This window comes from Myxocyprinus asiaticus, chromosome 6 (genome assembly GCF_019703515.2).
Source record: "Myxocyprinus asiaticus isolate MX2 ecotype Aquarium Trade chromosome 6, UBuf_Myxa_2, whole genome shotgun sequence".
Classification (NCBI taxonomy): Eukaryota; Metazoa; Chordata; class Actinopteri; order Cypriniformes; family Catostomidae; genus Myxocyprinus; species Myxocyprinus asiaticus.
The window spans coordinates 32,086,880-32,099,669 of NC_059349.1; the positions used below are offsets into that span (position 1 = coordinate 32,086,880).

Here is a 12,790-nt window from a genome sequence, read left to right on the forward strand (position 1 = left end):
AACTTGCTGCAGCTATTAGACTATGTTGTATTAGATTATGTTGAAACCACATCTCCTGAGAGGAGGCAACTGCTGCTGTCAAAATATATGCTTTCCAAAATTGGTCACGCAAGCTAATATTATTGCTAAAGTGGAATTAATTAGCTTAAGTAGCTTAAGTACAGTAGCTTTACATTTTAATATGAAACGATGAGACAAAATTTCAATAAGAGAAGCACTGAATGGAGGGTTCATCATGCCTGCTTCCTTTATAAATGAATATCCTTTCCATTGACATCTAAGAATAAAATCTGGTCTTGTCTACATACTTGTCTCCTTTGCTGCGGGCAATGCCAATAAGTTTGTCAATGCCACCGGCATCACGAAGGGCCTTGGTGTTCTCCATGTTCTTGGTGATGACTTCATGCAAAGCGCAGCAGATCGCTGTGATGGTGTCATCAGACATGCTCTTGCTGCTGCTGCTGGTGCCAGTGCTGTTGTTATTGTTGCCCCCTGGTAGGCGATGAACCAGATCCCTCATGGCATACTTGCCTTTGGGTGGCAGGAGATGAGGTGAACAGAAGATAAATCAGAGAAGAGTATTTGTTAACAGCTGTTTACAGAAGTAGTATTTAAATGGGAAGTGTGTCATTTTTTCAATGTTAAAATACTTTCCCGGCTTAATAGGAGACATCTGTACTGACCTACAAATGCAAAACACAGTAACTACACTGAAACTGAGAAAAATGGTCTCAAGGACAAATTTGTTGTTCATACACATGCAATTTCATCATATTCAGGGGTCTTTGGCATCAAAAAGTTTAAAACCTCTGGTCTAAGAGGCCAGATTTAGTCCTGACTCAATTTTGATCGACTGTGTAGTTACTGTGTTTTGCCTTTGCCCTGAAGTAGATATAGAAAGTTCAGGCAGAATCTCCTTTAGGACAAAATGTTAGACTCGGTTACCATTCTTTGGTATAGTATGGAAAAAAGATACAATGAAAATAAAGGAAAGAATGAAAAAATGGTGATTGAGGCTTACATTGTGCTGAACATCAACTTTTGTGTTCCACAGAAGAAAGTCATTTGGGTTCGGAACAAAATGAGGGTAAGTGAATGATGAAAGAATTTTAATTTTTTTGTGAACTAACCCTTTAAACCTGGTGTCACTTACCATCTGTACCTCATAACATTTGCACTTCCACCATAATATTATCTTTTGATAATATTATTTGATCTTCTGGTTAGATGCTAACTGTATTTCACTGACTCTGTACTTGTACTCTGCACAATGACATTAAGTTGAATCTAATCTAATATAAATATTTGTTCCCACAGGGGAGCGAATTCACTCCATAACAGCCAGTCCTACAAAACTGCTTTCAACTTGTATGCATTGAAATTACATGAAAGAACGGTTCCCATGAGTGATTTCATTAAACAATGGACTTTTGCCCAGCTCTATCCGCAACGAACCAGCAGGATCAGTATTCAATTGGTGCTGCTGTCTCGACATTAGTACAGTTTTATGACATTCCTCTCAGCCTATATTCCTCAAAAGATTCACAAGTCTTCTAACTCACACAGGGTCGAGACCAGACTGGTGAGACTGGTTACCATGGAGACACAGGGGCTCATCAGAATCCAAAAACGATCAAAAAGATCAATAGTCTCTTAGAGTCGTGACCAGCATTTCAAACAATGCCACCCCACCTCACCCCACTTAAGAATGCAATTTTAAAAAAGTCAACTAGAAATGCTACACACATGCCATTTTTGATACTATACATTAGGGCTGGGAAATATAATGCTTTAATTTCTGCGATTTATCATTATTAATCAATTCGCAATTGATGCAGTATTAGTTTTTTTCACTTCCTGAAACTTCACTAATGTTTTCTCCAATTTCTGTGGCTAAAGCTGCCATATTTCTTCACAACGCCCGAAATCTAAATCAGTGTCAAAAGTGAGAGACCCAGTGTGTGCATGATAGAGACGGAACGGCAGCCAGAGAAAATAATAGTTTTGAGATTTTAAACTTCAGCATTCAAATTGTTTTATATCTGTATGTATAGTGCCTTATAATGCATTAGCAATGTTTTAATCGATTCATAGCAGTACTATACACATACAACACGTGAATCCACAAACAGAGAAAATGGATCTTAAAAGTCCTCTGCCTTACAAGTCATTTAAGAGTACCTCTGCAGCATTTGGCTCTGCTGAAGTCAAAGAGAAAATGTTAGCTTGAGGCAAATACACTTTGGTGTCCCAAACCTACCAATGAGTTCCTTGTTCCTGACATCAAGGGCCATGTTTCGGAGAGCTGTGGCCACAGCACACACCACCCGGTCATTGTCTATTCTCAGCAGCTCCACCAGAATGGGCAATCCTTTCTCTTTTCTAACTGCTGCGCGGATATACACTGACCACTGCAGGCACAGGAGACATATACCAGTAGCAGTCAAACGGGAGCTCCTACAAAATGATTATCATCACATCAACAGAACAATACTGACAAAAAAAATATTTCACTGGGAATTTGGTGTCAACCTTGAAAGTGCATGTACCCTGCTGAAAAAAATAATAGTTTAAGCTGGTTCACTGTCTTAGCTGGTCTGGTTTTTGGTTTTAGAGGGGTTTTGGGCACTTGACCAACAAGCTAAATCAGCTAAAAACCAGTTGGCAAGGCTCGGAGACCAGCTAACAAGCTTAAACCAGATAAAGGCCAGTAAACTGTCTAAGGCTACTTGAAGATATTTTTTCAGCAAGGAAATCTGTTGTTTTACTGATTGTTTTGCTTTTTTCTTAGATGAGTTCTAGCAAATAAATGAGAATAATTAAAGATTTTGAAGTGCAACATTGAACATTTTGACATTAAATATAAATCACTGTATCCACTTTCAGTACTTTGCATGAGAATTCAGAATGAAAGAAAAACAAAATCTCTTTTCAAAGATGTATTTATTTCAAGATGTTTGTGTGAAGCTTTCAACTATGTTACACAGGTTGTGTACTCCCAAGTCCCAAAAGACACTTTGTTCCAGATTTACAGTTCATGTTAGACATCTGATCTACTGTTTGTATATAACAAGAATTCCATGCCCATATCAAAATAAATGAACAAAACTGGTTTGGTTCATGGCTCTTAAAGTGCAGGGTTACTCACAGGTTTTAAGGTGGGGCCTACCTTCCAGCTACCCGCTGCTAGGTTCTGTAGAGCCCCAGCCGCTCCCTCCAGTGTGTCCGGGTTCGAGCACTCAGACAGCAGAGTGAGGTACGGTTTCACTATGGATGGGTGCCACAGCATCTGCAGTCCCTTAGGAGGTTCACTGGAGTCTGGGAAAGGCCCAACACCATCCCACTGAGAGCAGAGACAGAGCAAGTCTCATTACACAAAGGCTGAACAATATCTACAGTATGAGTGTTACTATTGACCAAAGGATCATATAACAGAAACTTGAATAAAAGCCATTATATTTTTGTCCCTTTGCAACTTTTATTTATAAACACGGTAGGAAGATCACAGGAAATAATGGGGAGAAGAGGGGGAACTGGACTCGTAAATGTTGCAAATCAGACTTTGACAAAAGCATGACAATACCATGAGTTCAAGTCCGTGTACTGGTACAGTATGTGCTGGTATACATTAGGGGCTAGTCCGGGATCATACAAGAAGAGAAATTTTGTAAAGTACCATTCATATCTTACACTAAAAGCACTTGTTTAGGATAAAGAGTAATTGAATAGACAGAGAAAACTCAAGCATCACTAAGCCAGATGTGCATTTGCATCTTTGTTAAGGAAAAGATGATTCCCAGACAATTCAGTTATTTAAAAGCCACAATGCAAAGTAATGCCACCTTTTGCCTCTCTATTCATCCCATGCAAATGCAGAACAAACACTCCCAATACCCTATCTTCATCTGTTTTCAGAATTTAAATGAAATCAGTCTGGAAAATACATAATTATCCACTGGAAAAGGACGAGTGTCGATGCAGGCGACCCACACTTGAATGCAGCTAAGTGATGCTAATTGCCAGCAGCTGCAGGAATAAAACCCCCCGGCCCACCTGATCGTGGCTCTTCTTTTTCTTTTTCTTCTTGCCCCAGCAGCCGGAGCTCTCCGCATCCTTCCCGCTGGCATCGCTGCACAGAACCCCATCCAGCTCCTCTGATCCCATCTGCTGCCCCTGTGATGTCTCCGCCGCCAACCTGTACGACAGGTTCCGCAGGATACACACACAGTTCTCGATGGTCTAGAAAGGTGTGTAATTTATGCACAAGAGAGGGAAAACCAGAGTTTTTAGATTATGAATATTTCAAAAGAGTATATTGCAAAAACGCTTAGGGTGCTTTCACACTAGCACTTTTAGTTCGCACCGGGTTCAAATGACGTCAAAGCTCAGTTCATTTGGATGAAGTGAACGCTGTTTTCCGAACTCAGGTGCTCACCAGAGAATCGCACCTGAGTCTGCTTGAAAGGTGGTCTGGGGTACGGTTCATGTGAACTCTGGTACGGTTTGCAGCTGATATGAATGCAATCGAAACAAATCGTGGAAGTGAACCGCTTGTGATGACGTATAATTTGTGCCTTGCAGGCGCCCGATCGCAATTAGTATGGTATAATGCTTTTCTCAAACCTGCTTAATTCAAAATAAATCCCCTTCAGAAAGCAGCTCACATTCTTCAAATCTCTTGCAATGCACCTGTGGGCTCGCAGCAGACAAACACTAACATTAATCACATAATTATACATTGAATGCATCTGTGGCAGACAAACACAAGTGTCATTCTGTGCATGGCAAGTTTTGGAGGTAAATGCAAAGAGACAGTGACGTCTTCTCGAATTGTTACCGAGTTACAGTGGTAAACAGCTGCCTGCTTGTACTAATGCTGATGATGCAATCGGACTGTGGTCCGGACCCAAATAATATGATGTGAACAGAGACCAGCAGGGGGAGGGGGAGGGGGAGGAAACAAACTCGGGTTCGGTCCAAGCAATCGAACCAAGTGTGAAAGCTCCCTTAATTAGATTTTCTTAATCAGTATTTTTATCTAATTTTCGAGTAAAAATATTTAAACATCCTTAAAACTGGATAGATTAGTTGTGAAGCAAAATTATGTACGATAAGATTTGTTTTCAGAGAATATATCTTACGTTTATTTTTCTTAGTGGCAAATTGTTTTCTCCAGTTTTAAACATAAATCCCAATACATTTTGCTAGATGTATGCTTATAAAAACAAGCTTTAATGTTTTATGTAATTTTGCTTCAAGTACATTTATCTTATCTTAAGGATGTTTACTGTAAAACAAGACAAAAATACTGATCAAAAATATGACTTTACATGGAAATGGGACTGTAAATTGGAGACTGCCTTGACAAAACCATGTTATCTTTTGGAATTCAGAAGTTTGACTTTGTTTGAAACAGTATACTGCATATCTAAATGTTTTTTTCTGTTTGGGAGAAAATCTATCCTATTTGTGAAGCCTTTGCATTTTTGTGCTCCAAACTCTTAATGGTCTCCTGTTAGATTAGTCCTTTGGACGGACTCCAGTAGAGCTGGAGAACTAATCCTATTGTGATGAGCAGTGAGGCAGGGAAAAACAAAGAGGACGACTTTGATCTTGTAAATGCTTTCAGAGGCATTAAACTGTAGCAGTCTTTTTTTCTCACTCAAACTGTTCCCACAAAGTATTATGCCAGTAACAGAGACCCCTCAAAAAACAACCAAAAAGTGGACTCAGTATAGAGAGGTGTGTCACTGCACAATTTAATCTGTGTAATTACTATAAACCTCACTTAATTGGGACCAAGGGTATAGGGAGGAGTTATTCTGTAAGACTTTGTTGGTGGCAAAAGCAATTAGAGGAAGAGACAGAAACAAAACCTGCTTTGTCTGTCTGATACAATGCCTTTGATTCCTACTATAAAAAAAGATATATATTTATTTTGGACCAGCTTAAATTCAAGATGGTCTTAACTGTTTTAAATGGCAATGTTGGTTTGTTACAAGCACAAACTAGTCAAGCTGGTTGCAGGCGCACTGCAAAAATCATATTCATTACAAGTACAAGTCTTGCTTTCCAATAAAAATATCTAAATATACTTAAAATAAGGTCAATTCACCTGATAAGCAAAATTTGTGTATGATATTAAGGCTTGTTTCCAGAGAATATATCTTGAATTAAAGTATTTTGTACTGAGGCACTGGAAGATTTTTTTTTTTTTTTTTTTTTTTTTTTTCACCTGTTTTAAAAAAATCTGCCACTGCTTCAAGACAATATGCAATTAATTTCAAGATATATTCTCAATATAGTCTTTAATAAATAACACCGCTTTGCTTATCAGGTAAATCATTATGAATATGATTTTTTGTACTGTGTACATACTTGGTCACCAGCCATATGGTTTTAACTGGTCCAGGCTGTTTTTTCAGCTTTTTTCCACAAAGGAGAAAAACATATTTTTGGCTATTCTGCATTGTGTCTTCTATCTCATCTTCAGTAGTGGAGAGGGGGTAAAAGAGGTGTAGTGCTCTGGTGCCGAAATAAAAATGCTTGGGGAGCAAAAACTCTACAACTAAAAACCTGCTTAGATTCTCTGTGGCTTTGCATTGAATGTATAAACTTTGGTAGAAAGGCAGAAAGAGAAAAGGTCAAACCTTGCTGTCGATCTCACTGGTGCCCAGGGCTGTCTGTATGACATAGAGCAGAGCATCAGTCAGCCCCTCACACTCTCTCATCCTGCGGCGGGCCTCTTCTCCAGCTGAGCTCACATTCCTAAAGACAACACATTCACACACATTGTCAAGCATTTTATGTTATCGACAATGTCCTATAGATCACACTTTGGTAGTTCTAAGCTTCTAAGTCAATACAAAATCAACTAAAAGGCAGGTGGTCTTCAAAATTAATGAGCTCTTCATAGATTTTGCAAGTGAAAAATGAGAAGTAATTTTGTTTTGTCTTTTTGCCATTTTTATTGATGGTATAGACAGTAGAGAAAGGACATGAGATTTTACAGAGAAAAGGGGAACGTGGTTGGCAAGTGACACAAGCCAGGTTTGAACTCGTCGGAGCAAGTGTGCTAGCCACTAGGCCAGAGCTCTTGACAAATCAGCAGCAACTTTGCATTAAATTACACTGCAGTACTACAAAATTGTCCAAACAGTGTATATAAATGTATACCAACTGTTTCCAAACAAGTTTCCCAAACACTCCTCAGACCGTTCTTACAAACAGAGCACGTTCTAATAGTGCCACAGAGCCACAGTAAGTATGTTTACATGCACTTTAAAAGTTTGATTTCTGTCAGACTAAAACAGTAATATGTCATGTAAAGGCTTTGGTCAGACTGAAATCGTACCAGTCTGAAACCCACAGTGGCTTGATAATAACTGTGCATTTATACATGTTTATACTCTTTGGAACCTACCTACGAATGGCTTACTTATAGTTGTCTGGGATAGGAAATGTATATAAACACTGAAAAATTAAATACAGCTTTAGGAATCACCAGTAACAAGCCACAAATCTCAAGCGTTGGAAATTCAGGAGATCTGGCTTCTAAGAGATCTGTGTGTCTCTAGCAGTCCAGGCAGCTGCAGGTGCTGTGGGAACTTTGTCCAACCATTAAATATTCAATCAGACTTCTAGTTCCTTAGCCATCCATGAAGAGGATTAATTATCACACTTGGCATAGGGAGCTTAGTCCAGCCATCCAAGAGAGAGAATGACTCAGCACTTTCTACAATCCTGCTGCTTCAGACCTGAACACTGGTGAGCGGGGCAGAAGTCAGGCTCTAGATGATATGTACAGTATGTCCTATAAGTGTAAACTGCTCTTAATATCAAGCTGAAGTTTAAAGAAAAAGCTTCTGGTGTCCAAAATAGCTTGCAGATTTTTTTTCATTATGCACCTTTCGCTTGCGTAAGCAATGAATGGAAAGCCACTGGAAAAAATAATAATAATAATGTTATTAAGATGCAATAATGCCAACGGCCTGAACGTGAGCAAATATACTATATATACCAGTGTTCAAAAGCTTGGAATCACTATAAAAGTTTTGTTTTTCAAAGAAATTGATATTGACTATTCAAATTTTTATGTTGTTGTTGTGCTTATTTGAACCTCTTCTTCTTAATTGCCAGTATCAGTTGTGTTTTTTTAAAACTCTGTCTACAAGGCCAGCATCCTGGAGTCTTCTTTTCAGTGTTGCTGATATAAATGGTGTTTGGCATGAACTGTTCAATGAAGCTGCCAGCTGAATAGAGACTCTGATGTACTTGTCTTCTTGTGCATCTGGGTTGTCCACTTATCTCTCTGTCGTGGTTAGATCCAGTTTTCTTTCAAGGCAATGGTTCATACTTATGCATGGAACATAAATCTCTCAAAAGAACAATAGACTGAGTTTCTAGAGAAAGTAGCTTCTTTTTGGCCATTTTTGAAACCAATGAATACTTTAACCAAATAATCACTGCTTTGTTGAATAAAAGTGTCAATTTCTTTCAAAAACATAACAATATTTTAAGGGTAGTGTACAACTGGATTAACTATTTATTAAGAAAAAAATCATATAATGTGAAGACTATATGTGATGTAGGTAAAATTACTCACAACATGCAATCAAATTAATCAGACAGGCTTTTAAGATCACAGTGGGCTGCTCAGATACATAAACATTTCACAGAATGCCAAAGTTTTCCATGCCAGGTCCACAATCAACACTGTTACAGAACTATACCATCCTATTGGAGAATCCAACCAATACTGGACAGACTATAATCCTGCTAGTGGTACAATGAGCTGCTCTCTCATGACACTGTATCACAAAATGGTTTTATGCACAGGACTCTGAGACCAGCCAAATTTATCAAATGCAACTGAATCTATTTATTCCAATCAATTAAGTTACCTTATCAGTAAAAAGCTCCCGAAACAGCTTCAAAGCTAATTCACAAATGTGTTTGGTTCACACACAACCAGAGCCAGAGAGCGATTATACAGCAGTGAATTATTGCCACGAAGACCCCAATATGCTGTGACATTTATGAAGGCACAAAATGTTATCGTAGAGGACAGTCTGTAATGTCTCACTCTGCTTTGAAATAAGAAAACTCTGAGGCATTGTTCACTTAATAAAACAATGAATAGGTAATACACTGCCTGGCCCAAAAAATAAATAAAAAAAACTCCACACACTCCAATATTTCATTGGACTGCCTTTAGCTTTGATTACGGCGCACATTCGTTGTGGCATTGTTTCAACAACTTTATGCAATGCCACAACATTTATTTCCATCCAGAGTTGCACAGATGTTTGGCTGAGATCTTGTATTAATGACAGGAGAGTCGAACCACTCCATAAAGTCTTCTCCAGCACATCTCAAAGACTTTCAATGGGGTTAAGGTCAGGACTTTTAGGTGGCCAATTCATGTGTGAAAATGATTCCTCATGCTCCATGAACCACTCTTTCACAATTTGAGCCCGATGGATCTTGGCATTGTCATCCTGGAAAATGCCTGTGCCGTCAGGGAAGAAAAAATCCATTGATGGGATAACCTGGTCATTCAGTACATTCATGTAGTCAGCTGACTTCATTTTATTGCCACATAACGTTGCTGAGCCTAGACCTGACCAGTTGAAGCAACCCCAGATCATAACACTGCCTCCAGTACAGTACAGTAGGCACTATGCATGATGGGTGCATCGCTTCATGCGCTTCCCTTTTTACCCTGACGCGCCAATCACTTTGGAATAGGGTAAATCTGGACTCATCAGACCACATTACCTTTTTCCATTGCCCCACAGTCCAATCTTTATGCTCCCTAGCAATTTGAAGTTGCTTTTTTTTTATTACCCTCACTAACAAGTGGCTTTCTTGTGGCCAACAGCAGTTTAGACCCAATCCTGTAAGCTCTTGTCGCATTGTGCATGTGGAAATGCTCTTACTTTCACTATTAAACATAGCCATGAGTTCTGCTGTCGATTTTTTACGATGTGACTTCACCTAGCGTTTAAGTGATAACCAATCATGATCATTCAAGATTTTTTTCCCACCACATTTCTTCCACTAGCTGATGGTTCACCAAAATCCTTCCAGGTTTTAATAATGTGTTGGACAGTTCTTAACCCAATTCCAGTGATTTCAGCGATCTCCTTCTGGAACACAGTAACATCTTTTCCACGACCACATGAGAAGCTACCTACTGCATCAGTTAGGGTTAAAAGAATTGTCGGCAGCTGAAACATATTAATCACTGCAATAATGATCCAATCATAGGCTCTTAAGTATCTGATTATTTAAATCCAAACGGTGACTTTTTTCACTATCTAATTTGTTAATTTTGGCCACTGATAGCAATATTTATTTGTACACACTGTCTATGCTGTAAAGCACCAATGTCGCCATGGATAAAAGCATCTGCTAAATGACTAAATGTCTGCTGAATGACTAAATGCACCAAGGAAATCTGGAAATCAAACAATCAAACATAGTGCAATTGTTTATTGAATTCACCCTCAAACCTCTTCAATTGATAGTTCACCCAAAAATAAAAATGTACTCATCATTTACTCACCCTCGTGTCATTCCGAAGAGATGTTAGGCAGAACGTTAGCCTCAGTCACCATTCACTTTCAAAAGATGCAATGAAAGTCAATGGTGACTGAGACTGTCACTATGTGGGTGAACTATACCTTTAAGAAAAAAAAACTTGAATGGACATTAATTATGTGCCCTACCTGAGGCAACCAGTAGCATTGCGGAGCACCTGTGAGGAATGCAGGTTGAGCTTTTGGTCATCCTGGTGGGGGGAGGTGTCCCAGCCTGAGTGAGGAATAATGACTGTGTTGGTCAGCACTGCCAGAGCGTCCTGAATTATGGGCATCTTCAGAGCATCGCACGAGGACAAGTTCCACAGCACACCTGTACACAATTACATAAGCAATAGGCCAAAAGAAATGTATAATCAAGGGGTGAGGAATATACACCCTATTTTATTCACAAACAGCATTTTCCCTGTTCACGTTCACTTTTTGTAGTCTTAACTGCACAATAAATAAATAAATAAATAAAAGCCCTGATTGCATTAGATTCAAAATATGCATTGTGAATATTGTATAAGGTCTGTATGAGGGCCTGTTTTCCCCAAAGTTTCACTACTGTGCTCTTGTTAGTAAGAACACTAGACTGTGTAATCCTAGTCACATCAAAATCAAAGACTAGAGATATGCACGTATACCAAAATCACTATTCGTTTATTCTACACGTGCAATAGAGATCTTCAACCCAACCCGAACTCAACGAGTTCCAACCGGTTTTGGGTCAGTTTTTCAAGTATAGGGCAAGTTAGCCATGTTTAAAAAATGCTTTTGTGTGTGTCTACGCTCTTTTTCTATATACTGTTAACACGCGCTGGATGGACATTGGATCGCCACATTTTTAGACACCAAGTAAAGTTAACTAGAACTTACATTTTTATAAACGCATCTCGTAACACCTGTGTTGTGTTTCATTTATTGTGCTGCATTCTGAGGAAGTTCAGGTTGCAAAAAGGGACTTCATGTGACTGTTACATCATTAATCAAGATTCCAGATTTTCACCGAGCAATGTTTCGTTGTTGATAAAACAAGTGTTTTTCTGTTTTGCTATGATGTGCATATTTACATACAACAATTAGACAAGTTCAATGCCATCTGCTTTTAAACCATTTAAAAATCAGTTGGTGTTTACATTGCAGAAATGACCGTCTAACTGCTCATTATCCCTTTTGCCAAATAAATAAACCCTGATGAGAAAACTGTCTTGTGTTTTGTACTGCTTTCTAATTTACACCCTGATTGGATACATTTTCCCCTCTTACCCAAATTGTAAACCTTTCCCAAATGTTTCATCTAAAGTAAGTATATGCTCTGAGACATGGAGCTGTAATAAGCAAGTGCCACTCAGCTTCACTTCACCTACGCATATTAATTTTAAACACTTTGGTTGTTTCTCTGAGCTTTGGGTTTTAGGATGATGGGGATTTTTCAATTGATGGACATTTATATTGCTTACCAGTCTGAAACACAAGGGAGCCACAACATCTCATGGAAACGTCTCCTAACAATTCGGCATCTGACATTTATGAATGCCTCAAAAAGCAAATTGCAAATACTTCAGACAGCTCTCAGAAACTGTCTCTATACCAGGAATATCTATATAGGGCATTACAAAGAGCCTTTGTCTTTCGCCAATGCGTCAGACTCATTCTACATAAGTCCCTAAAGAGGCTATGCTAAGCACTGGTATTACCCTTAATTATTATAGCCCTAAACAATTAGAAGATCATTAACAAATCACTTAATGGATAGTGGGGTCTACAGTAACAAGTGGATGATTCCAGGAGAGCTGATTAATAAATTGGGCATTCCAATTATATGGAAGCCTGAGATAGAAAGGTCAAGATAATGTATTTGTATGTTGAATATGGTTAAATGCTTTGTCAAAAAAATGTGCTTCATATGGTAACAACAAAAGCAATTGCTTTTATTAAGGTAAAAATTATTATTTAATTTGACTGAATCAACTTGACTACATTAGGTTACACCAACAAAAGTCATTTTTAAGGGATAGATTAGGTAAGAAGAGTTCTTTAAAGTGCATGTTATCACTTTTACAGTATAACCAGGTGCGATGTAAAGCATTAAGATATCTCTTCCATGTAAACCTTAGTTTTTGTCCTAACCAACCACGACAAGTGATAAGAGGCAGGACATTTTATTGGTCGCTTGGTTCAAAATCCCATTCCACCTATTA

At 38.6% G+C, this 12,790-nt stretch overlaps 1 protein-coding gene across 6 annotated transcripts in view; it reads right to left on the minus strand.

Moving 5' to 3' along the window:
* LOC127443090 (catenin delta-2-like) overlaps positions 1-12,790 on the minus strand; it is a 138,941-nt gene that overhangs the window by 14,805 nt on the left and 111,346 nt on the right. For 4 of the 6 annotated variants that reach the window (XM_051701592.1, XM_051701589.1, XM_051701587.1 and 1 more), the window contains 6 exons: positions 10,734-10,917; positions 6,651-6,768; positions 4,054-4,239; positions 3,149-3,343; positions 2,261-2,411; positions 309-531 (listed from right to left, as the gene is read on the minus strand). In XM_051701592.1, coding sequence (XP_051557552.1) covers positions 309-531; positions 2,261-2,411; positions 3,149-3,343; positions 4,054-4,239; positions 6,651-6,768; positions 10,734-10,917 — 1,057 coding nt within the window. The remainder of the gene's footprint in view (positions 1-308; positions 532-2,260; positions 2,412-3,148; positions 3,344-4,053; positions 4,240-6,650; positions 6,769-10,733; positions 10,918-12,790) is intronic. The other 2 variants (XM_051701590.1, XM_051701588.1) reach the window with 1 other exon arrangement.